Here is a 26580-nt window from a genome sequence, read left to right as displayed (position 1 = left end):
CTAATGTTCGTCCACCCATCCATAACTATGTTGCACCTCGATGCCACCCAACATGCCTTCATCTTCTCCATCAAAATATTGATCTTGGAATAGCTTTTATCCAAGATCGAGGTCCTCATTTTCGTCTCCCCTGGTGGCACATAAGATGGTCCTCCCTTGGCCACCATATCTATCATCTTCCTATAATAAGGAGACCGTGAAACATGAAATGGAATGCCATTGGCAAAGAAGAAATTGCCAATGGATTCATCTATCTCATCTCTCAGCTGCACATTAAACATATCAGCAATGGGGTTGCTCTGTGGTGTATGCAACTTACGTTTCCCAGCCCTGGCAGCAGTAGAAGTGGAAGTAGATGGAGATCCAAACATCATTCCTCCCGCCTGCGAAGCATGATAAGTATGTGGCACTGGCACATTCTGGCTGTCGTGAAGTGATGCCCTAGCAGACAAAGTAGTAGGCATTGAAATATTTGTGTCATCTGGAACCCCCCAAAGCCTGTTAAACTCAATTCTGTAATGTATATTTTTGGGTTCCTCCAAAAACTTACAATGTTTCATGCCTTTTCCTCTCCAAAATAGAAAGTGTGCATTCACCCTACTAATGCTACCGAACCATTCTCTGTCACAAATATTGCACTTCCACTTCCTTGTTCCCCCACTTGAATGTGATGCAGTGCCTTGTACTGATATTTGTGAAGCAAACTGTTTTAGAGGAGACTTAGGATCAAAATGACCCCTAGCATATGGTGCCAACAACTCTGAAGGGCAACCTATACTAGCTGCTACACTTGCCATAGAACTAGATTGGGCTCCAGGATCAGCCCCATGGTCACCTCCCTCATTTTCAGGTTCAAATTCTGAATCATTCTCACTATGAGAATGGATTTCCATGTTATCTTCACTCGTGCCTTGGGAGCTCATTGTGAAATTTTCAAATTGACACTGCATTTCACAAAATAAAAATAAAAATAAAAATAAAATCAGCCTTGTTTAACAATATATTTTTAAATTTTTTTCCTATTCATCTCAAAATGAGATTTGATGTTGAATCTTGAGGGCAAAATGATGAATCATTTTGCCCTCAAGATTCAACATCAAATCTCATTTTGAGTCTTAAGATGAATAGGGAAAAAAAATTAAAAAAACCAAAAATGACATAGAACAATGAAAATCAGAAAGTAAAACAAAAAAAAAACAAGAAGAAGTTGAAAAACCCTACCTTGTGCTTGAAAACTCTCTCCAAAATGTAGAAGAATCTTCTTCTTCCTCTTCTTCTTGCTTCTTCTAGCTCCTATCACGCTTTTCTCACCCCTTCAATCAATCTTCTTCAAGCTGTTCCTCCTCTTCAAGCTGCTGGAAAAAAAATCAGTTTTGCATAATGAGAGTGAAATCCAAACTAAACATGTTTTTGTGTTGTTTTGGGGGGTAGGGTGGGGCCCACGTCCAATTAGGGTTACCCCTTAACCCCCCCCAAAAAGCAAATGTCATTAAAACTTAAAAAAAAAATGAAAAATGCGCTTTTAATCCCGTGGGAACGTGGGAGACGCCTGGGCGTCCCCCCGTCCCTCGAGAGATGCCTGGACGTCTCTTGAGGGACAGGGAGACGCCCAGGCGTCTCCCACGGAGACGCCCAGACGTCCCCCAGGAGACGCCCAGACGTCTCCGCGTCGGGGATGTCTCCCCGTCCCGGCGGAGTTTGGGTGGCGGTGGCGGGACAGCGGGGGACGTCGCGTCCCCGTCCCCGCGTCCCCGAGACGTCTCTGACGAGGGGACGCGCCCAAAAATGGGGGGGACGCGTCCCCGTGGTTCACTGGAAAAAATCAACCCTACAACATGATCATTGATAATACCCCAAGTTGATCTACCCCCTAGTGTGGTTGGTTTAGGTATGAGTCCATACAAATAAGGAAATGGATCAAGCCACTCGAAATGTGTTAGGATGCCATTTCATCAAGACTCATAATTATCCTTTGCTAGGATGACAATAGAAGGATGAACAAAAAACTCATGATGATTACTCAAATGAAAAAATTAGAGATTGATAACCTCAATGCATGTAAAGTAAATCTAGTGAATTCATCTTACACAAATAGATCCTTTTAGGTGCCAAAATGTCCTAGTAATTGACCAAAATCTGAAAACACAAATCTAAAAATAAAATGTACTTGGGGCAAATTCTAGAAAAAGTGCATAGATAGAACCGAAGAGATCTAAATTACCTTTCCAATGCCAAAGAATTGCAAAAATCAAAGATAGTAGCAAAAATTTGTGAGCTTGAAAGCAAAAAATGATATCTGACTTTGAATGAGCATAAAATGAACCAACAAAAAAAACCGATTATGCAACATACACCACTGGAAAGTGCTTGGAACCAATTTTTCAATGATATCTTACTTCATATGCCCAAGTTATGGGAAAAAGAAAAAAATAGCTAACTTAAGGGAATATTCCCCTCAATAGCAAAAAAGGCCGATCCTTGTGAAAAATCCTCAATTGTTGGAAAATGCCACAAAAGGTTGGAATGTTCTTCGTGGGTGTGAAAGATGGGTGGCCAATTTTTTTTGACATCGTCAGTATATTTTGTGTTGATCCTAAAGTATTTTGCAAGTCTCCGTGCATGGGGTGGTTGAGAGTTTTATTGTTCGTGAGTTCATGACAACTAGGAGTGGAGGGACCATGTTCGAAAGATGGAAAGCTGGGAAGCTACCAGCTAGTGAAAATACACATTGTTGATTGAAAGAGGACCTCTAACAGTTTTCACAAACGCAGTTGCTGCTGATTTTTGGTCAGCCAATAACGATTTGGTCACTAATTGTGAAAAAAGGTCAACACTGCCTACAAAAAATTAACATTATGTAGGTCTTCTTGCACAAGGTATGAGCCCCTGCATAGGCCTTAAATACCTACTTTTTAAAATTTGTTTTTGATTTAATAAAAAAATTATTTGCCAAAACAATTAATTTAATTTTGAAATTTCAATTGTTTTTGGAAATGTTGATTAAAAAAATAGAACTTCATCCACTCTATCAGTTCCTCTAGGTGAGTGCACAAGTTGGTGGCTATGCATATTGCTTTGCAACTTCAAGATCATTATGTTGAAATGTGGAGACTGATCAGCAAAGTACTGTACAATCAGCATGTATCCTCGCTGGGGTTCGGGGCCGGGCCGGGCCAGGCCCCGGGCAGCGGTTTGGGGGCAGCAGCCCCCGAGAATTTTTTTTTGCCGTTTTTCGTTGATGAAAACCGACATTGTAATAAAACCCTAAAAAGGCCGACTTTGTTTGTTGCCCTAAAAACGCATGTTATAAGCGGTTGGGATGCTTAAGGCATTGTAAGGTTGATGTACTGTTTTTGCTGGATAATAAGAAAGATTGGACGACTATGTATGGTGGACGTAACCCATTCTGGGTGAACCACGTTAAATCTCTGTGTTATCTGTGTCTTGTTTTATTTCTTTATCTTTTGTATTTAAATCTGCATATAATTGTTAGTTCATATTTGCTTCGGATTTGCTTGAAACCCTAACACATCATACTTCAAAGTATTGATAAGCTCAAACTTTATGGTAGAATATTGATGCCAAACTCGCCACCCAAATTAAGGAGGCAACACATGAGGCATTGGATGGGATCCCACTCTGATTCAATTCCTTGAAGTGGTAATGGCACAAAGTAAGACTCCGATTTTAATGTTGGCAAAAGCCAATTAGGGGCAGCAACAACTTTCTATGTTCGTCATTTTATTGTTGAAACTTGCAGTCTTTGGAAATTTTATTGTAATTTTTAATTTTATATATTATATAAAATATCATATGCACATAAACAATTACTTATGGAAACAAGTAATTTTTGATATTTGTTAATTTGTTCGTCGCTCATGTGAGTTCTGAATTCAACTCCAATGTTATGTATTAAGGATCTATAATGTATACAATGAATGCTTTATCGATGTTCTCATATGAACATTTGAAATTTCCCTATATTTTAAAAATTTCTCATAATGTATATGATGAATGCATTATCAAGGTTATTGTATGAATATTTGAAATCTCATTATATTTTAAAAAAGTTTCCTATTTTTTACATAGCTTTCCCATTTGTTGTCCCCTAGCATCCCCTAGAATGGCCTAAAGTAACTCCATCCCCAAAATGTGAACCCTGTCCTCTACTGTCCTCATCTTGGAAACCTAGTGGAACAGCCATTTTGTGATCTTTTTCCCACTTCTGTTTCCATTATGTAGATGATCCCACCAAAGAGATCGATGCATGTCCTTTAATCTTGGTACATGCAAATCTCATGCATTTAGTGAACCACGAGTTCTCAAACTGAAGTATTTGTCTATTTCATCAATGGAATTCACCAACTTATGCATGTCCTTTAATCTTGGTACATGTGAATCTCACACATTTAGTGAATCATGAATTCTTGAACTCAAGTTTTTGTCCATCTCATCAATCCAATTCACAGACTCTTCCTTATTCAAAATTTCAAGTATGTGGGAACACACTTTGGGCCTGCCCCAAGTTTATAATAAAGCTACATTTACTTGTTCTTTTGAGGAACTCATTTCAATACCTTTTTCTTTAGTTGTTTCTTCTTTATCTGATACACTATCAGTGTCATGAGCGACTCTTCCTCTATGCTAACTCCAACTCTTCAGACTATCTCCAACTCTTCAGCCTATCTCTACTAGCTATCAATGCCTTTGCAATTCTCGATACACCTCCTATAACATCAGCATAACTAATGCTATGACTTTTCTGATTAAAAAATCTTAATCTTCCATGATGCAACACTCCAAACATTGACCATAAACTCATTCTCATAATACAGTACAAAACTTTCTCTAATTTTGCTAGGGGTTCATGGTAAGGAGAGCCAACTAGAGCACACATATGAGAGAACTCACAACTCCAAACATTCATTTATGATAGAAAATAGGACAAACTTAGATTCTATTGTTATATAATTCTTATTTAACTTGGAAAAAATCCCTAACAATTCTGATTCTGAAACTGAAGGTCTTCTCTCTTCTCTGACAATAATCTAAACCGACAAAACTTACATGAGCTAAAATGCTCTTAACTTCGCTGAATCCCTTTGCAATTTAGAAAAGATATAATGGCCAAAGGAAACTAGATTATATTCAATTTCCTGGTTCTTATATTGGACAGGGCAGAATCTCCTTCCCTGTTGCTACTGGATAGTTTGCAATAACCCAGATCTAAGTTGCCAGATTCTTCACTGGCATCCCAGGGTCTTGGTCCGGATGTGGTCTGGCCCAAATACGGCCAGGGTCCTGTAGTTGGCCTGTGGGTTTTCTGTGAAGGATCCAAGGAGAATTTGGAAGAATTTGCAGCGAATTTTGACCTCTGTGGCAGAACCCAGGAAGAATTTGATGGATTTAAGACATTTTTTTATTTTTTAAAAGTTATTTTTTTGGTCTATTTTGGTCAACTCAACTCTCCAACCCTGAAATAGACCACTAAAAAGGCCAAAAAGGTGAAACATATCTCATTTGTGCATTAATTTGCCACAGCAGGAGGAGGATGATATGTTTGATGACTTTTGATGATATTTGATCAGTGATGATTGATTGAACTGAAACACTGATATGGTGGTGTATTTTGGCATTTTGCTATGTTATTTGGACTAAAACATTAATATATATGGTGGTGTATTTTTCTATGTTACTTTCCTATTAGCATAGTTGATAGTGGTGTATTATGAACTTATTTGCTGTTGCATATATGTATATATTTTTTATTTTTTATTTTTTTGTACGGACGACCCAAAGCGAACCTGAACCCACCCCAAAAAAATTTTGAATGAACCCACAAATCCAAATCCGAATCTGAACTGGGACCAGCAACTTAGACCCAGATGATTAAATATCCAGATTAGTTAGATCAGCCCCACAATCACTGAAAAGACTCTACAAATTCCTTGGAAACTGTAAGAACCATGAAATAGACAAAGGTAAATTAGGAAACATGCAGTTGACAGGGAAAAACATTTTGGTTTGGCAAGAACTAACTTGCCTTCTTCTGGTTGCACTTAATCATATTCATCATATGTAAGGTGATTGAAAATTTTCATTTACATAAAATCTGTTACTGAATCGAGTATTCAAATCAAGTACAAATTTTGATAAATGGAATCTGTCTCACCAAGCCACCAAAGACCAACAAGGTTGAACAATCCAATGTATCCAAAAAACTTTTGCACATCAACCTTTTCCCCTTCTGCGCCAGCAAACTTCTTGAGCAATACTGAAAATGTAGAAAACAACACCAGCATGAACAAACTAGTATTAAAATTCATTCACAAATTTATATCTAATCTGTAGCAAGACAAGTATGAAACTCAGAAAGTGATAGTATTGCAATAATGATGTTACCAGTGAAAATGCCATAGGTGGCTGCAGAAAGAAGTCCAAATATATCTCCTAGAATTGAATGTTGATGGGAACTGCAAACCAACATATAAAATTTAAAAAACATTATTACTTCCAAGCGCCAGGAAACCAAAAACACTAACAAACCTCAAGCGATAATATAACAGTTCATAGAAGTACAATCCACTCACCGCCGAAAAAACTGCTACAACACAAGCTTTTGTGAATTTATTTATTTATCCACTGATTCAAACCTGTAAACTACACAGGACTTCTTTCTGTATGGCTATAAAATTTTACATGAAGAGAATGTTCTGGTCATGTGGTTATAAAATTTTATTGTTCCAAAAGATAATTGCTATATTATATATTATGATATATATGCATGAAAAGTGAACACAGAAATAGAGAATGTACCCAGAAATGCTCAACTTCGATTCATCTGCAGCCCACGTCTTTCCAACAGTTGTCATGGCTACTCCAGCCATGCTTACAAACACAGCTACGACTTTTGAAACATTAAGGGAATCTTGACCCAACATTACACCAAAGAAAAGAGTGAAGAGACCTGATGTTGAAGCTATGACAGTTGTGTTTGCCACACTTGTTCGTGCCAAGGCAGCATTTGATAGGTACTGCAATTATTCAAGGTGTTACATGAGGAAATTCTAATGCATATTGCTTAATGGAATGTACACTACATCAATACGGAGCTCTTAAAAATAGTTGGTAGCATAAGCAACTATTGAATCATGCCAAGACTTATGCAAGATATCCACATTGAAAAGCACAATATTAAAATTAAACTTAGGATAGAAAATAATAACAAAATGACTAAACAAAGATTGCATTTTGACACCTTTTGACATGGAATCAAGGTGTTCCTTTCCTTAACTAGGCAATTGAAGGCCAAACTAGAAGGAAAGAATCTGCAGAAGCTTACACACACACACAACTTAAAACCCATGGAGAGGCAGTTAACATTATCATATATGGATTTTGCAAAACAGAAAAGGATGATTTTAATTTGGATAAACAAGCCTTATGCACACATATGTGAAGGATGCCTAGCACCATGAACTTTGAAATTGAGTTTTTGTAAGGTTTTGTTGGTAAGTAAATCCATAGTTGCAGTTTCTTAAGTTATTTCCTTGATGCATCCAATGGTTAGCAATGTGAACTTACAACAGTGGGAGAAATTAGCCTGGGGCAGGTGATTTTCCTTTACCTTTGAGACTTGAAACCTTTCAAGTATTATATGAATGTTGAAAGAAAGTAGTTAAGGAATCAATGAATAATATTTACAATGATCCCTTACACACAGTTCAACAGGAGAAGGCTACATCAAGAAGATCAAAAGACAAGGAACTGGAAGAGACAACATCTACAGTTGTTAACCTGCATATTAATTTCTCTAGTAGAAAACCTCTGCTCCTGCCAACTTAATCGAAAAATTTTCGTGACTCAAATTTGACAGTTTTGTCACTGCCAAAATTGTACACTATTTCTAATTTGTTTCTTAGGAACCTACTTCAACTGAATTTGACTCCAAGCTGTCTAATTCAACTAAGAACTCCCTTCATTTTTTGTAGACCCCTATAATATGTGTATTCTTAGACTCCGGCTGAAAATAATTGGTTTAGGAACGTTTTTGAGTGTTTTGAGTTATGTGGTCATTTTGACTAGAGATGGAAGTAGTAGGATGGTAGGTTATCATGGTCCAATTTGGATATTTAGTACATACTTCCCAAAAATATTTTGGCTATTCTAGCAATGTTTCAACAGAGACAAATCATAATTACAATTCACCTAACTTTCTTAACAAGGAGGCTAGATATAACAAGTTGTTTGAAGTTTGAAGTTAAATAGTCTTGATATTACAATGACTGTTATGGGATGTCATTTTTTTGGTATAGGTTTGGTGTTCATGGTACTCAAAATCTAAACAGCAAGTTGGGTAAGTCCCTAAGGTTTACATCATCAAATCCTATTATGGTATTACCAATAAATTTTTCTCATGCATTTGATATTTAAGTTTTATGTGAATTGATAGGAAAGATTTTCCATCACTTTACCATATAGTTTCTTAGGAAACACTAAATAAAAAGAGAATGCCTTTAGACGAAAGGAAATGGATCAATGATCCTAGCAATATCAGTCACCTTTACTTCAACATTTTATACTCTTTAATTGCTTACAACTCTAAATGATCTACTGAACTTCATGCCTTGACATATATGTAAGATTGTACGGTTTAGTGTGTTTTACCTCTAGCATTCTTATTTAAGGACCCCTATCATAAGAGCGCAAGAATGAAATGTCCACAATTTTTAACAATGTTGTTCTATGAGTGTTTGGCCAGTTTTTGGGTTTTCTGTAAGCCTTTGGATGTGTTGGAGAGAACTCCATGGATATTGGAGAGCTAGGGTTCAGTTTTTCTTGGCTTTCAATAGAAGTATAGTGATCAATTAATGTTATAGTTTACTGAAACACTCTTTGTAGATTTTCGGCCTTCTAGGTTGTTCTTCACAATTCTTGGAGGAAATTGCTATTTTTAGTAAGCGCCATTTTGGCACCCAACATCACTTTTAAATATCAATTGCTTCTTGGTGTGATCAGTTTTAGTATTCGGTGCCTTGGCAGTGCTTTCTGCATTGTCGTTGAGATTATTTAAATTATTACACTAAAGTTTAGCCAGCCATTGAGAAAAGAACAACAGACTGGTAGTAGCCAATTCCTTGGTATTTTTTGACAGATTTGGATGATTGTTGTTGACTGTTATTCCCTGCAATTCTTCACAACAGTCCACATACTTATTATTTTCTGTTTAGAGGTATTTCATATTAGTACTCTTGTGTTCAATCATTTTAATGACTCGACATTACTTTGTATTCTATCCAAAGAAAATTTGTAACAGTAGGATATGCATATTAGAAACTTTATATCAAAATTTGAATCACAGTGAATATCATCTTTGCAAGTGTATATTGTTGTTACTTGGCAAAAATAATTTGAAAACAAATTAGGGGAGTGTTTTTACAGTGGTATGAGAGCTGGCATTTCCTTCCAGCCAATGTTTTAATCAAGTTGTGCAATTGCAATTGACTCTATGAGTGAAAGGGAATTGAGATATTACACACGAGAGTAGAGAAAAATATGACCACTAAATCCATTTGAAAATCCTTTTGCTGTAGATCAGAGTTTACAGGAGGGATTGGTGAGTAACAGTGATAGTTCATTAGATTACACTAGCCACAGCCCACCTAGAGTCATGGAGGACAGAGGTAAGAGATGAGCTGGTTCAGTTAGTCCCAGCACTCGATTGGGGAAAACATTTGATACCATTCTGGACATGATGTCATAGATGCTTGCTAAGATGAATCAGGGAATTCCACTGGTCACTCAAGTTCATAATGGTGAAATAAGCTCTTCAAACGAGAAGAACACAAAGAGACATATAGGTGCAGAAGCATCAAGATTTGTTCCTAGACCTCTTCAACCTTCTTTGGTTTGCAGAGAGGAGGTATAGGTTGCTCTAGAGGTACAACTTCCCTTGGTTGATGAGGTGAGGGTCGGTTATGCAAAGTATTCAACATTGCTTGATGAGATTTGGAGCCATTTATCTCTGAATGAGTATTTGAATCAAAGGAAGAAGACAGGAGGTTGTAGAGTGGAACAAAAAGGACCAGTAGTTTAGAAGGATTTTCAACAAGCATTAGGCAAGGTTACATTGGCACACTTTGATGGTAGTGACAAATGCATACCTAGATTGTGGGTTTAGGAGTTAGATAACTAATTGGCACTTAGATCCATGTTAGAGGATGAGGAAATTAAGTTAGCTGCTTTGCATTCAGATGAGATAGTCCATGAGTGGTGGTACCATGGCCTAGTTACAGTGGGCCACAATCTAATCACCACAAATGATGAGTTCACAAACAAACTCATTAAGAGGTTTGATAAGAAAGATTCTAAATTGCACTTTAGAGAGCTTGCACGACTAAAACAATATGGTTCACTTGACACATACATATTAGAGTTTCAAAGGCTTTCAGCGATGATTTTGGGTATAGTAGAGATGATTTTTGTAGTCCTCTTTGGTTAAGGACTAATGGAGCTTGTTAGAGGATGGGTTAAGGCCTTTGATGCACTGAATTTGTAGGAGGCTATGAGGATGGCTAGGAGTGTGGAGCTTGATGCCCCAAAAAGTAAATTCTCGTCCAAGACCTTCCAACATGAAAAAGGTAAGAAGTGTGTTAACAAGGAAAACAAACAGCCCAAAAAACCTCTTCAAAGAAGTTGGAAGATGACTTCAAAAGGAACTAAGGAAGAAGAATATTTTCTTTACATGCAAGGAACCATGGGCCCTAGGACATAAGTGTTTGGAAAAGGGAAAAAATCGTCAATTGGAGGCATATTAAAGTTAACAATTCCACATCGAAAAATTCAGACCAGCAAGCTGAAATAGAGGAAAGTGAAGAAGATGAATCGGTACAAGAGTCTGGGGAAGAGAAGGGAAGTGGAGGCATACTTGTTGGGCTCTCTAGTCTTAAAAAAAATGATTCATTCAAGGTTAGAGGTAAGTTGGAAGGGCAGAAAATTATTGCTCTTATTGACATAGGCGCTATGCATAATTTCATTGATCAGGACATTGTGGCACAACGAGGCTCAAACTAAGAAATTTGGAAGTTTTACAGTCATGGTTGCAGATGTTCACACTATGTCTTGCATGAGGAAGATTCCACAATTGAGGCACCTATAGAACCACTACAAAGTCAATAATGATTTTTATGTTGTGAATATAGGAGACACAATGTTGTTCTTGGTATGTTGTGGCTTCGTTCTCTAGGTGTGATAAGTCTTGTCTTGTTTCTTTCAAAATTGGTCCATGTGAGGATGAAGTGCTCTATGATGTGGTGTCGATGGATGCATGGCATTTGTTGTTGGGTAGGCCATGAAATATGATCGGAATGTAATCCACTGAGGTAGGGAGAATGCTTATGAGGTTTAGCATGAAAGAAGGAAAACTATCTTAAAACCATGGAAAGAGGAAGGAGCATTTGAAGTGGTAGCTTTATCTCTTCTAAAAGAAGCTAGATTTGAACTTGAAGAGAAAAGTGAAAATCAGCCAAGAAGGAATCAAAGGAAAAATTTGTAGTGATAGAGAAAAATTATTTGGAAAGTGAAGTTCAATCAAAATATGAAGTAGAGCTGCAACAAAATTCAATTAATACAATTATTGGTGAACCTCAAAAGGTAGACAATGAAATTTTAGTTGACTATAATATAATTAAAGGGAATAGTGAATTGTGGGGATATGAGCATGATCATGAAAAATATGCCTTAGATGTGACCAGAAAATTGGTGAAGAGTGACTTTTTAGCTAAGTATGTCAGCAGTGATGTGAAGTGTGATTTGAATGAAGGAAAAGATTTCAGGTCTATTAGTGATTTGTTTGGGCATTCTACTTTAAGGAGTTTGGATAGTTTTATTGGTCCAACTGAATGGTGGAATCAACACTGGACTCCTCTCCACGAGAAGACCGAGGTTGGAAATTTTGGTAATGGTTCAAATTTGTGTCGAAGAATCCCAAGAGACTACCTTGGTGATAGGATTGTTCCTTCATATTGGTGGCAATGTTGTCATGCACTTCTGAACCAAGAGGTTCAAACTTTACAAAAAGACATGGAAGATAATGTAACTGCCGGTTAAAAGTTGGGCCCATTACCCAACTGCTGGCCTTTTTTCTCGCTTTCCTTCCTATTTTTGTCTTGTAACTGTCCTTTATAGATAGATTCTAATTTTTGACTTTGCTTTCCGTTTTAGGGGGTGGGAGGCAGATTTTGTAGTGGGGAAGAGTTGGTTTTGGTTTTGGAGGATAATTTTGTTACTGAGTTTTGGGCTCTTGAAACATTTTTGCTGCATAGTGAATGAATCGCAAGATTCAGTTTTGCATGATTCAGTTATTTTGTGTTTCTCTTGTTTTTAAATTCATGTGATATTCTGATTCTATAATTCTTAATTTCTGTTCCATTTTAGTTAAGATTTTTATTGTCTTGTGATGGATAAAAGTGTTTGATTATGGAAGCAAGTAAACGAAGTGCAGGGAGGAACAGAAAGAAAGAGAAAAATAAAATAAATACACAAATAGATAGAACACTAAGATTTTACAGTGGTTCATCAGGGAATTCTCTTATTATAATCAGTTCAAGAAGAAGTTTAGGAGTACACATCAACAGATATATGTAGAGACTCCAATACAACTCAGAAAGAGGAAGCCTAACAGCCAACCATATTGGAGGGAAAAGCTATTGGCGTTTCATCTTCAACAATCTCCCACTTGAAACCCAATCGCTGCTGCAGAGATTCCCTGCTTGCCTTGCTATCAGAGTCTGACAAGGCCAAGAGAAGTCCGACAAAACTCAAACTTTGCCCTTGTCATAGAATTAGTCAGTGCGTCAGCTGGATTCACCTTTGTATCAGTCTTGGCAACCTGTAACTTGCCTTCTTCAACTACATTACGAATGAAATGTTGGTGTATATCAATGTGCTTAGAGCGACAATGAGACGAATGATTATTAGCCATAAATATGGCGCTGCTACTGTCACAAAAAAGAACATAATCATTCTGATTACATCCCAACTCACTCAATAAGTGCTGCAACCAAATCATCTCTTTGGCCCCTTCAGATAGAGCCATGTACTTGGCCTCGGTGAAAGAAAGAGCAACTAGCTTTTGTAACCTAGAAGCCCAATTGATCGCTGCCCCGACAAATTTGAAGACATATGCTGATGTAGATCGACGTGTGTCCAAATCACCACCCAAATCAGAATCAACATAACCCTGTAACTGAAGCTTACCTCCACCAAAACACAAGGCATAATTTGAAGTCCCTTTCAAGTACCTCAAAATCCACTTAACAGCATCCCAATGAGCCTTTCCAGGATTGCTCATAAATCTGCTAACAACTCCCACTGTGTGAGAGATATCTGGTCGGGTACAAATCATGGCATACATAAGGCTGCCAACTACTGATGAATAGGGGATACATTTCATAAAGTCTCGATCCTCTTGTGTCTTAGGACACATATCGGAGGATAAACGAAAGTGATCAGGTAGAGGAGTGACAACGTGCTTAAGATCCTTCATACCATACTTTCCAAAACTTGAGTGATATACTTTCCTTGAGACAATTTGATTTCTTTGTTTTTCCTATCCCTTATGATACTCATTCCAAGTATAGGTTTGGCAGCCCCCAGATCTTTCATGGGAAAATTTTGAGCTAACAGTTGCTTCAAATCACAAATGGTTTTCATGCTAGAACCGGTAACTAGCATGTCATCAACATAAAGTAGAAGTAAAACAAACTCACTGGAACCAAGCTGTTTGTAGTAAACACAAGGATCAGCCTCACAACAAATGAATTGATGCTCAGTCGTGAAGTGATCAAACTTACGATACCACTGTCTTGGGGCTTGTTTGAGCCCATACAAACTTCGTTTCAGTCTACAGTATACGTGTTCTTGACCCCTTTTGACAAAGGCTTCAGGCTGTTCCATATAGAGTTCTTCTTCAATATTGCCATGAAGAAATGCGGTTTTAACATCCAATTGCTCAAGCTCAAGATCATTAGCTGCTACAAAACCCAATACAATACGAATGGAAGTCATTCTCACAACCGGAGAGAAAATTTCACTAAAATCTACCTCCTTTTTCTGATCATAACCCTTTACAACTAGTCTGGCCCTGTAGCTTTTCGTACCGCCTTCTTCTTCTTTCAATCGATACACCCATCGATTTTTCAAAGCTTGTTTGAGGTGGAAGGTTCACCAATTCCCAAGTCAAATTTGTCTGCAAGGAATCCATTTCCTCACGCATTGCCTCCATCCATTTTTTCACTATAAGGATCATGATAGGCTTGTTTAAAGGTAATCGGTTCGGTCTGATCAGTGAATAATAGCTCTGGGTAGTCAACTAGTAACAATTTCTAATCTTTAAACCTTTCTGGAAGTTTTTTCTGTCTGGTAGATCTCCTCAAACCAGTAATAGTAGTAGGGTGGCTTGTGATATTTTGATCCCCAATTGCATTTGTCTGAGTATTGTCATTAGTGCTAAATCCATTGCGGGACCCCTACAGATAACTCTTTCCACTAGAAGAAATAATAGACTTTGTATTGTCTGTGTGAAGCTGTTTGACATTATGCTGATGTGAATCTAAATTAATAGAATCCTCCTGTCGTGGCTCTGTCATATGAAGGTGTGAGGAATTGCGTTGAATGGTTCCCCTGTTCCTATGCCGACAGAACCAAAACTGAAACTTGAAGTGTTTGCAGGCTGCGGTGAGATCTCCATCGGTGAGGTCAAGACTCATTGACTCGTAGACTTGCGTGAGAGCTGTGGAATGTGTTTGGTGGGATTGCAAGGCGAAGAGTGGGTATCAACCAGGTTATCAATCCCACAAAACTACACGGTTGTGTCCCTTGGCGATGGCAATGCTTCATGCTTGATGCTATTATGAGAGGGTTGTGAGATATCATTAAACCGCAGAGAGTTGTCTAGCATGGGGACTGCTCGTTGACCAATTGTTTGATTAAATTCTGGGCCGGTTTACAGGGGAGAAACATCTGCAAGCTATAAAGGCTCATCAAATTGCCATTGTGCGTTGTCACACGCCTCAACATCGCATGAACAATTGAATGCTTCTCGTGCACTGTCCAAGGGAGAGACATCGTGCTGACAATGAGGTATTTTCCCAGACTGTGGACTATGATGTGCAAGCGGTGAAGCATATCAATATATTGGGAAAAATTCAAAGTCCCCTTGTAAAGGGTGAATGACAGGCCATATTAACTCAGGCCCCTCATGTGAGGTCACTTCATCAAGTTGAGGATGAATGATTCCAAACATTTAAAACTCATTCTAGTTGGAAACATGTGATGAAGAAATAGGGCCAAGACCCAAAACAGTGGTTGGAGAGGCAGGTGACGTTGGAGGAAACCTCAAGGACCCCTTTGACACATTGTTTTCGAAAGAAGAGAAAGGTACATATTCGGTGGTGTCAATTGGTTTTGTTTGCATTGCTGGAAAACAGTGTTTATTGAACACTACATCTCGACTTTGAATTATCTTTCTTTGAAGCGGATCCCATAAGCGAAAGCCATATTGGTCTTCACCATAACCAAGAAAGATGCAATGTCTTGATTTGGAATCAATTTTGGAACGCTTCTCCTTAGGAATGAGAGCGAATGAGAGCAAATGCTTCACAGCCCAAAATTCAGAGATAATGATAAGTAATTCGCTTACCCAATCAAGTCTCTTCCGGAATGTCGACAAACGAGATGAGGGCACTCGGTTGATAAATATACTATTGTGTTGCAGGCTTCTACCCAAAACTCCTTACCCAACACAACATTCGAGAGCATGCAACGAGCTCTCTCAATAATTGTATTATTGAGCCTTTCAGCTGCATCGTTCTCTTGAAGCGTAAAGGGAACAACCTTAATCCGACAAATACCATCGTTGGCACAAAAACTATAGAATTTTGTGGAGCAGAATTCTCCTCCATTATCTATTTGCAAACACTTAATTTTGTTTCCACTTTGATTTTCAACAAAATCTTTGAATAACTTAAATTTAGAAAACACTTTTGATTTTCTTGACAACAAGTAAATCCAAAATTTCCTTGTGCAATCATCAAGGAAGGTGACAAAGTAGTTAGCACCTCCAATGGAGGTTACCTCTGTGGGTCCGAAGACATTGGAAGAACCAACTCCAAGGGCATGCTCTTCTTCTCATGAAGAGTCCTTAAGAAGCTAACTTGCTTTTGCTTGCCATAAAGGTAATGTTGGCAAAAATCCAACTCAATTGATTTTAGAGCCAGTAATTGCTCTCTCTTAAGCATGATTGAGAGTCCCCTTTTGCTCATGTGACCAAGTCTTTTGTGCCAAAGCTCGGTACCGCTGTCTTCAACAGTCATAGCAGCTCCCACTTGATCATGATTGTTAAAAACATATAGACTACCAACTTTATTTCCCTTTGCTATCACAAAAGCCCCTTTAGTTACTTTCCAAGAATCAAATGTAAAGAATACATGGCAACCCTGATCATAAAGTTGACTTACGGAAATTAAGTTCCTCTTGAGTTTAGAAACATGGCGAACATCCTTCAAGAGCCATTTGCTTCCATCTTCCCGCTGCAACAAAACATTACCTTTCCCAATAATTTCACATGCTTTATTGTCACCTAAATACACTCTTCCAAACTGCCCTTCTTCATAATTAGTGAAGGCTTCCATGCAAGAAGTGGCATGAAAGGAGGCTCTGGAATCAAGTACCCATAAACTTGATGTGGTCTCAGTTGTGGAAAGAACTAAAACACCATCATCTCTATTAGAAGTTGTATTAGCTTTGCTGTCCCACACTTTTTCTTGTGTTTTCTTGTAAGACCGACAATTCTTTTTGTGTGGCCAGCCTTACCACAAAACCAACACTCGCCATCGCGACCTCTTGATTTCAATCTTTTCGTAGATTTGGATCTTTTCTTGCTATTATACTTGCCTCTTTCTTGAGGCCTTTTAGTGCTTACTACCGTCAAAGCTTCTCCGGATGAAGGTTGTTGATTCTTTCTTCTCATATCTTCGTTGAGAAGAGTACTTGCAACATCATCAAACTTCAATTTGCTTTGGGCTGCCACCGAAGTGCTGACAGCCATTACAACACCTTCCCAGCTATTGGGTAGTGAACATAATAGCAGAATTGCATTGATTTCATCATCTAAAGTGATGCCATCTGAGATTAATTGATTCACTAAGGTGTTGAATTCATTCAAATGGTTGACACAATTCCACCTTCCTTCATTTTCAGATTATAAAGTTTTTTCATAATATATACCTTATTAGATGCTGAAGCCATCTCATACAGGGAAGAAAGTTTGTCCCATAATTCTTTCGAAGTTTTCTGCGATGAAACATTGAACAGCACATTGCTGGACAGCAAAAGGAAGATTGTCGCTCTTGCCTTCTATCCATTTTTTCCAAATCTTCGTTAGATAAAGTGCCTTGTCCTTTTGCCTTTCCTTCCAACACTAATGTGAGATCCTTCTTAACCAGCAGTGACTCCATCTGCACCTTCCAAAGACCGAAGTTCTAACCCGCGAATTTCTCAATTTTCAACTTGTGCCTCTTCCATAATTTTGGATATTTCACACCAAATTTCCAACCAGCTTTTGACCATCGAGCTCTTCCATAATTTTGGAAATTTCACACCGAATTTCCAACCAGCTCTTGACGACCAAGCTCTGATACCAATTGTTTGATTATGGAAGCGAGTAAACGAAGTGCAAGAAGAGCAGAAAGAAAGAACAAAATAAAATAAATACACAAATAGACAGGGAGCTATGGATTTCAGAGGGGGACCGTAACACCAAATTCTTTCATGCATCTTCAAAAGGCAGAAGAATCCATAATAAGATTAATGCCATCAAGGATGAAAATGGTCATTGGAAGATGGTAGATGAGGAAATTCACCGTACTGCCCTTAATCATTTTCAAAGATTTCTAGGGAATGCTGAATTGGGGGATATTGATTTTGAGCACCTTGTCGATGTGAATATTAATAATAATCTGATTTCTAGTTCAGATGCTGATTTGTTGGTAGCTCCCTACACCATGGAAAAAGTTAAGGCTGCGACATTTGGATTACACCCAAACAAAGCCCCTTGTTCCGATGGGATGACTGTAGATTTGTTTCAAAATTGTTGGGAGTTCATGGGAAGGGACATTTGGTTGATTGTTGAAGACTTTATGAAAAAACATAAATTTGTTAGAGAATTCAACCATACCATGATTGTGTTGATTCCTAAGAAAGAAGATTGTGAAACCATGGCGGATTTCCAGCCCATTTCGTTGTGCAACACAATATACAAAATTATATCGAAATCTATGGCCAATAGGCTCAAGAAAATCATGCCTAATTTAATTTCTGAAAACCAAAACAGCTTCACTCCTAGTAGAGAGTTAGTGGACATTATCATTTTGGTAGTAAAGGTGATGCACTCCATGTAGAAAGGCAAACAAAAAGGTATGACCATTAAAATTGACGTTGCAAAAGCTTACGACAGGGTGGTTTGGGATTTTCTTGTATGTGTTCTTAATAAATTCGGTTTCCCGAAAGACTGGATTGATTGCATTAAATTTTGTATTTATTCGGTGAGTTTTTCCATGATTGTAAATGGAGCAGTTTGTGGGTTCTTTGAGGCCACAAATGGGTTGCGCCAAGGGGATCCTCTTTGCCCTTCGCTGTTTGTCCTAATGGCAGAGGAGTTGGGCAATCTCATTAAAAGGAGAAATAGTGAAGGTTTTTGGAAAGGCATCGGGGTACATGAAAACTTCGAGGCCATCACACATTCGCAATTCGCGGATGACACAATTCTGTTTGGCGAAGCAACCATGAAAGAAGCAATGGAGATCAAGAATGTCTTGGACATTTACACTCGGGCTTTGGGACAGGCCATGAATAGGGACAAATCACAGGTCTTCTTCATCAACACCTGCAAACCCCTTCAAACCAAAATTGCTAACTTCTTGGAGTTTAAGATTGGGGAGTTCCCCATCAAATACCTAGGGGTTCGAATCAGCTCTAGTTGCAGGCAGAGCCATATCTAGGAAGATGTGATCCATTCGTGCCAGTCAAAATCTGAAAAATGGAAAAACAGATGACTCTCGCAAGTGGGACGTTTGACTATGATCAGAGTTGTCCTCTCGGCCATTGCGGTCTATAGTATGTCTTGTTTCAAGATGTCATAGGTGGCTGGGAGGAAGTTGGATGAGTTGCTCAAGAAATTTGTGTGGGAAGGTGCCAAAGATTAGAGGAAGATTCCCCTAATCAACTGGGACACCATGTGCCTTCTAAAGGATGAAGGTGGAGCAGGGCTGAGGAAGATGGATCTTCAGAACCTTGCGTTGGGGGCGAAATTGACTTGGAAAATGTATGTACAACCGAACAAGTTGTGGTGTAGACTCTTTAGGAGGAAATATTTGGAGGAGGAAAACCTGAATAGGATCCTCACCATAGCACATGCTACTAGAGGTTCCTCGACCTAGAATTTCTTGTGGGATTGCATGAACATCATCACCGATCATATATCTTGGCGCATTGGTAATGGCCAGACGACTATGTTCTGGCGCAACTCATGGGAAGGCGAGCAGGTGCTTTGTGATTGTTTTGCAGAACAGGAATGGGTCAAAGAAGTCGAAAGCAAAATCGACCTATTTGTTAAGGATTATGTTGTTGATAGCTCGAGTAATGGTGGGATGTTGGGTTGGAAATCTATTGACATTGGAGATAGAAGACTATGTTTGAAGTTGGCAGATCTTATAAAAAACAGATTTGTCTTGCAGTCGGAACAAGAGGACACCATATTTTGGTGTGCATCCAAATCTAGGAAGTATAGTGTGAAATTGGGATATGAGATCCAATGTCACAGAGTGAGAGAAAGCAAGTGGCCTTATTATCTTTGTTGGGACAACATTGGTCTCCCTAAAGCTGGAGCTTTTTTGTGGATTTCACTCCATGGCAAAATACTAACTAGTGATAGATTGAAGCATATTGGGATTTCAGGGCCGAGTTGGTGTGTTATGTGTAAAGGGAGTGAAGAGATAGCCAATCATTTACTATTTCAATGTCCCTTTGCGGATGCATGCTGGGATTGGCTCATGGATAAAATGCAGTTCTTTTCGGTTAAAAATGAGCTTCTTAAAGATTTCGTTCTGGTGTGGCCTAAAGCAAGTCATTCGAAGTGGAGTGGATTGTGGCTGATTACCCCTGCATTGTCAGAAGGATTTTCAGAGAATTTTGTCTTTCGTTGGAGGAGGTGATTATCAAAATCAAGGTGGCAATTGAAGAATTGATTAATGGCAAACCCCCCAAAGTTAAATCACTCAGGTATTGCAATTGGGACAAGGATATGGAACGCAATTGGTCACTCAAGGATTGGGGGTTGGGGTGCAATCCAGTTCCCAAAACCAATAGGAAGCTAATGAGATGGGTTCCTCCACAATGTGACTGGGTGAAACTGAATTTTGATGGAGCAAGTAGAGGGAATCCTAGGATTTCAGGTATCGGTGCAGTCATTAGAGATTCCTTGGGACAATTGTTGGGAGGCTTGTTTGGGAGTTTGGGCCTAGCCACAAATAATGAAGCAGAGATTAGGGCATTGGCGACAGGATTGGACTTATGTGTTCGAAAAGGATATGACAAAGTCATCATTGAAGGAGACTCACAGATTATCATTAATGTTGCCGCTAAATCTAGCTTTCTAAATTGGAAACTAGGTAAGTGGATACCTTATATTGATAACCTTCTGGGATCCATTAACTCTTTCGAATACAAACATACATTTCGGGAAGGCAATAAGGTGGCAGATCTTTTGGCCAATATTGGGATTGATAAGGATCTTGGTACAATCATTTTCGATAAAGAAGATGCAAACACAGTGGTATTGGAAGCCATTTTGACTGAGTGCCCAAATTTGAATCGTACGGGGATTGGCTAGACATTGTCTGAAGCTAATGCCTCTCGCGAACCGGACCATAGGTGGCATAGTGGTATGATAAAAGGGGAAACAGAACTGTGGTTCAGTTCCTCGTGAGTCCCGATCTACAGAGAGTGGCGGCAATAGGTACAAGTTAGTTGCACCTCTAGCAAAACATAGTATGAGATATCAGGTTAATGTGCAGAGAGCGGATCCAATTAGATTTCCTTGGAATAAGAGTTTGGAAAGTTCCAATAGTGTGCATCCTTTTTAAGGAGGGACAAGAGTGAGATGGACATCATGTTTCTTTAGCCAAAATGCCACCTTTTGTGGGTCTAAGCTGTGTCAACTGTGGAAAATCCTTGGAGCGACAATGTCTCAACCTATTTGTGCTCGAGGAAGAAATTTGTGGGGCAGTTATCACCCTGGTGGACTGTTCTTTGAACTTGGAGCATCATTGGTGTGATGGACTTGTATATGGAGCGGTAATCACCCCCATAGTGGATATCCTAGAGTCTCGGGTGTAAGGTGTTGGCTTCATGCAAGGATTTGTTAACCCCGTGAATATCCATGCCGTGGCAGATGCTATTTTTGAACTGTGAGAAGGGGCCAGGGAGAGCATCCTGAAGCTGTATTTCGAGCCTGCAGAGAGCAGTTCTTCCGCATCTGACACAGAGGACTCGTCGGGCAGTGGTCAGGAGGAGTCAAATGGTGATGATGCTGAGGAGTTGGATGCAGAAGGAGAGGAAGTGGAGGAGGATGATGAGGGAGAGGAGCTGGACGCGGGCATGACAGAGATGATAGACTCGGACCACGGCGAGGAGGAGGAGACTGATGGTGAGGCGGCTCGTGGAGCAGAGCAGAGAAAGAAAGCGCAGTTCGTGAGAGAGGCTTGGTGCACGTTCAAAGCTAGTGTGTTGAGCGGCAACCTCAACAATTTCAGGAGGCTCCTGGAATCTGATGATTGGTGGCTATCAGAGGGGTCAACTGATAATCTCCTCAGCATAGGTGATGCAGTAGTGGATATCCTTCGCTTTATTAGACAGAATTAGGGATTAGGACTCTAATGGTTAGGATGTAATGTAGCTTTGCTCCTTCCTTAGGTGAAGAGATTTTGGTATGTGATAACATAACTATGTAGCTATGCTCCTTCCTTAGATGAAGATATTTTGGATATGTGATAGCATAACTATGTATTTATTTTCTTATATTAATATAGGGTGCTATCCCCACAGCTGATAGCACTTACCATTAAAAAAAATAAAAAAAATAAAAAAATACACAAATAGACAGAACACTAAGATTTTAGTGTGGTTCACCCAAATTGGCTACGTTCACTTTAATCAGGGAATTCTCTTATTATAATCAGTTCAAGAAGAAGTTTAGGAGTACACAGCAGCAGATATATGTAGAGACTCCAATACAAATCAGAAAGAGGAAGCCTAACAGCCAGCCGTATTGGAGGGAAAAGCTATTGGCATCTCATCTTCAACAAAAAGTACTTTGACAGTCTTCTTTTTAGAACAGACATCTACCTGGTTTTGGTAACTATGAATTGATGAGCAGTTTGAGAGACAGGGACAGAGGAGACTTGAGATTCTTTCTGCATCAAAGAGTCATAGAAAATTACAGACTAAGAGGATTATTAAATATGCATCAAGTATTGCCCATACAATGAAGAGTATCACAATTTTCATATTAATTGATAGGACTAAGATATAGGTCAGAATCAAGATATTAGGTAATCTATATGCAGTAGAAAACACTTTAGTACCGGTTCCATTTCACCAGAAATTAAAAAGCACATAAATAATTTCTTCCATTAGCCCATTATTTTCTAGGTTCCCGCAAAATAGTCTTACAATCGTTGAAATACGGGGCTGGTTGTATAATGGAACCCAACACCAAAGCTTACCTCTGTAGCAAACCATATCGGTGCTATACAAAGACTATATTTTGCAACTTCCCACGGTGTAAGCTCTTCTTGATACTTGAAACTTTCAGAATCCTCTCTGCTTTTAATAAGCAGTGGCTTTCCTTCTTCCTCTGCACAAAGATCGTTATCATTGACTTTTCTTGATAGACAACGATCCATCTTAGTCTCCAAAACTTTATACATAAGATTTATCTTTGCTGGTAAATCAAGATAACAAGAGGTGTCAACAATAGCTTCCGCCCTTTTTTTGTTATTTTTACAATCCCTCCTTATCAGGCTGCAGGTCCAGTCTTTTATAATAGCTATGGGAAGGTAGACTACCATAAGAGAAACTCCCAAATATGTAAGTGCAAACGGTTGCTTGTACGTCAGAAATATATCCTGTAGCGTAGAGAAACATAAGAACTTTGATCATTATAAACGAATTCATCTACATAAGTTCATAGTTGTTTAATATAAATCAATGTTACTAAATGAGAAAGAAAACAAATCCAATAAAGTGACAAGAAGAAAAGGCTAGTTGATAAATATTTATGTAACGTGTTTCTGCTGATCAATATGCTCAAGCATAAGTATTCATAATCCAAACGTGAGATCATTCTCCCAATTTTGTCGTAGAAATAGCAGGTTAGGACTATCTACTGGCAGATGACACAAACGTTTAAACAACCACTTGAGATGGTTTCAAAGCTCAAACAAATGTATATATTGTTCTCAAACACACAATATGGTAGCCCTCACAGTAAGGTTCAATGTACTTATCAACGAGGATACCTAGTCTATAGCGTTTTTCTTTTATTGATCCTCTTTAATCATAAATAGGAAAGGTCAGTCTTCAAACATGCCATTAGGTAGAGCTGAGGTATATCCATGGAGAATATTGCAATCTAAATTATATCTTCATGATAAAACCGTTAACTGTATCTTTAAATAAGGGAGTATTGTCAAAGGAAAAGAACCAAGGAAGACATAGAGGAAGGAAAAACATCTCATACCAAGCAACAACATACAGAAGTTTTCCTTTCCACAGGAATTAAATCAAACCCAGAGAATAGAACAGAATCCATACAGTATTTCACAAAGAATTCTTGACAATTTTTCAAATAGAAGAAGAGTTCAATTCAATCCAATCCAAATATATAACCTTTATTTAAAGAAAACAAAAAAATCTAACCTGAGTGACTTCAGCCGAGGTGACCCATATGAGAACAACTATAGCAATGAGCACCAACCCTGCATTGTACCGCCATCCCATCTCTCCTTACACTCACCTAAAATCCTCACAATACCACAGCTCTATTTAAAATGTCCAAAAACTATTGTGCAGACACCATTTTCAAGTTCATTCATGTAAAAAAAACTCTATTTTTTCAGCAATCGTTCACTACAGGCAGTCTCTCTTCTTGCAGTCGCTCCCACCATATAATTAATCATAACAAACATGTTGATATGATGTTTCCACTTTCCAATTGTATACCCAAATGTGAAAATATGATAAAACTGGATAAGCCAAACATATATAGATGTAATGTACAGAAGGAAATAACGTACAATACGGGAGAGTTTGAAAATTGTATAGAGCATACAGGTGCCATATCCATGCAACTCCACGACAAATGCAATATACATGCTGCACGTATTGAGTTTTGCTTAAAACTATTGTTTTTCACATTAATCGTCTGCAGAATATGTTGAAAGAGTGTGTGTGCATGCTGTGCTATAATATAACGTGTATGCATCCATTGCGTTCTCAGGATTCAGTTATTCAAACGGTGGGTTGAGGTAAGCAGTAAACAATGTGTTGCCTGTTTCATGAGTAGGGAGTTTTTTTAGTGCGACTTCTTTAAAGGATTGAGAGGTTTCAATTTAATGTTAAAGGGTTGAGGGATTCTTTATGTCACCAAGGTTTAAGGTGATGGTTGTAGCAATAATCAGACTTTCTGAATTTAGTGTTCGATTAAGTTCTATGTTATTAAGAATTAAGATAACATATATAGACATAATCAAAATTTCATTAATTTAAGTTTGAGAGAGCTTTCTATTGTATTAAGGATTAAGGTAACAAATGGATGAATATTGAATTTCTCGATTTGGTATGAAGGATTCAGGGATCATTGAACTATCATGATTACTTTGAGTACAACCCCAACCTTATTCTCAACCTTATTCTTTGAAGGTGTTGTAGTTTTGCACTTAGCAAGATTTGATATGTAGTGAACTCTTTAAGAGTTATTCAACCTCACCAACAAATCAAAGGTCTCTTTCTTCTAATAAAATTGAAATTTAATTCAGGTGACTCAAATAAATTTTGACACATTGCTACTAATTTACTAATTACTAACTAATCAACCAGACTTTTCTATCATAAAAGTGGCCTTCAAAATTCCATGGAAGTTAGTTGTCTCCCAAATTTTTTGTTAGAGAGTAGAATACCAACATGTTAATTAAGCTCATGATTCAATACAAACCACTCAACTTCATGCATACATGTGAAGAGATTAGGGGTGAAAGATATCTTTTGAATGCAATATTGTAATGTATTTTGAATAAAGTAAGGTTGAGATAAGTCATAAGAAATTTAGTTTTGACAATGGTCATGAAAAGCTAATGATTTTTTAATGTGAATTTTTAGATATAGAATTAGATCAAGAAGGTGGCATTGAAATTTCAACACAGTTTATTATTCATTAGTCTACTAAAGGTTATGCATCTTGTATAAGGAACATGTCTTCTAACTTTCACAAGTGCACTCAACACAATATGTGTTCGTCTTCACATAAGAAAATTCGATCCAACTACATAGCCTATTGATAATGTTAATTTACACTTTTTCACCACTATAATATTAGAGGCTTTTATGGCCCCTTATCATGTTGAAAGAGAAAGCCCCTCACATGTCATTACTCTTTCTCTACTTCACTAGGGTATATAGAAAGAAAATGTTAAAGACAAATAATGAACCTATGACAATTTGATTGTGTGGTCAAGTATCAAATCGACAACCAATGGCAACTTAACTAGGCTAGGACGAACAAGCACAATATACAATAAAAATTTACATTCATGATTTTTCTTTATTAACTTTACAAGATTTTACACAAATAATTCTCTAAAAGAAGATTCTCCAAAAAATGCATAAACAAACCCCATAGACTTGACTAGTATGAAATTGTTAAAGATCTCTTACAAAGTGTACTCAATTGTTTCTATTCTCTCACTTTTATGCTAATACATTTTTCTAAAACATAAAAGCCCCTTGTCCATTTTGGTAGGTGTTTCTTGTTTCTATTTATTAATAGAGAGAAGAAAATATTGTTCGAAAAATGAACCAATTCGTCTTCCAATCATTATAAGATCTTATGCGTTGATAGTGAACTCGAGAAATAAAACTATGAATGAAAAAGCCACATGTCAAATTTAACATTTAAACATATGAAGATGACACATGGCATGCCATGCAACTAAGAATCAACATGTAATGTTTTCATGAAATGACTCTTGCGAATGATTAATGGTAGATAACATGTGGCTCAATTATTACCATTGTATATTTATCTCCTTAAAATTTGGAATTCAACAAGGCATCTTTGTTGGTATGCTAAAACATAATAATTCTACTAACATATGATACTCTACTATCTAAACTATAATTCGAGCCTTATATAATCATAATTTATCACCATACACATGGAATTTAGTATGGTATCCCCATAAAGAA

At 38.0% G+C, this 26580-nt stretch overlaps 1 protein-coding gene across 1 annotated transcript in view; it reads right to left on the bottom strand.

Moving 5' to 3' along the window:
- Positions 1–24379, bottom strand: part of LOC131070657 (thiamine-repressible mitochondrial transport protein THI74) — a 35408-nt gene extending 11029 nt beyond the window's left edge. Inside the window, exons 1-5 of the mRNA XM_059221638.1 lie at positions 24037–24379; positions 22842–23243; positions 6817–7034; positions 6403–6473; positions 6173–6274 (exon numbers count right to left, since the gene is read on the bottom strand). Coding sequence (XP_059077621.1) covers positions 6173–6274; positions 6403–6473; positions 6817–7034; positions 22842–23243; positions 24037–24117 — 874 coding nt within the window. The 5' untranslated portion in view covers positions 24118–24379. The remainder of the gene's footprint in view (positions 1–6172; positions 6275–6402; positions 6474–6816; positions 7035–22841; positions 23244–24036) is intronic.
- Between the last annotated feature and the right edge of the window lie 2201 nt (positions 24380–26580).

Source organism: Cryptomeria japonica, chromosome 5, assembly GCF_030272615.1.
Source record: "Cryptomeria japonica chromosome 5, Sugi_1.0, whole genome shotgun sequence".
NCBI lineage: Eukaryota > Viridiplantae > Streptophyta > Pinopsida > Cupressales > Cupressaceae > Cryptomeria > Cryptomeria japonica.
The sequence above is the reverse complement of the archived record's forward strand: the minus strand, read 5'-3'. Positions and strand labels throughout refer to the sequence as shown.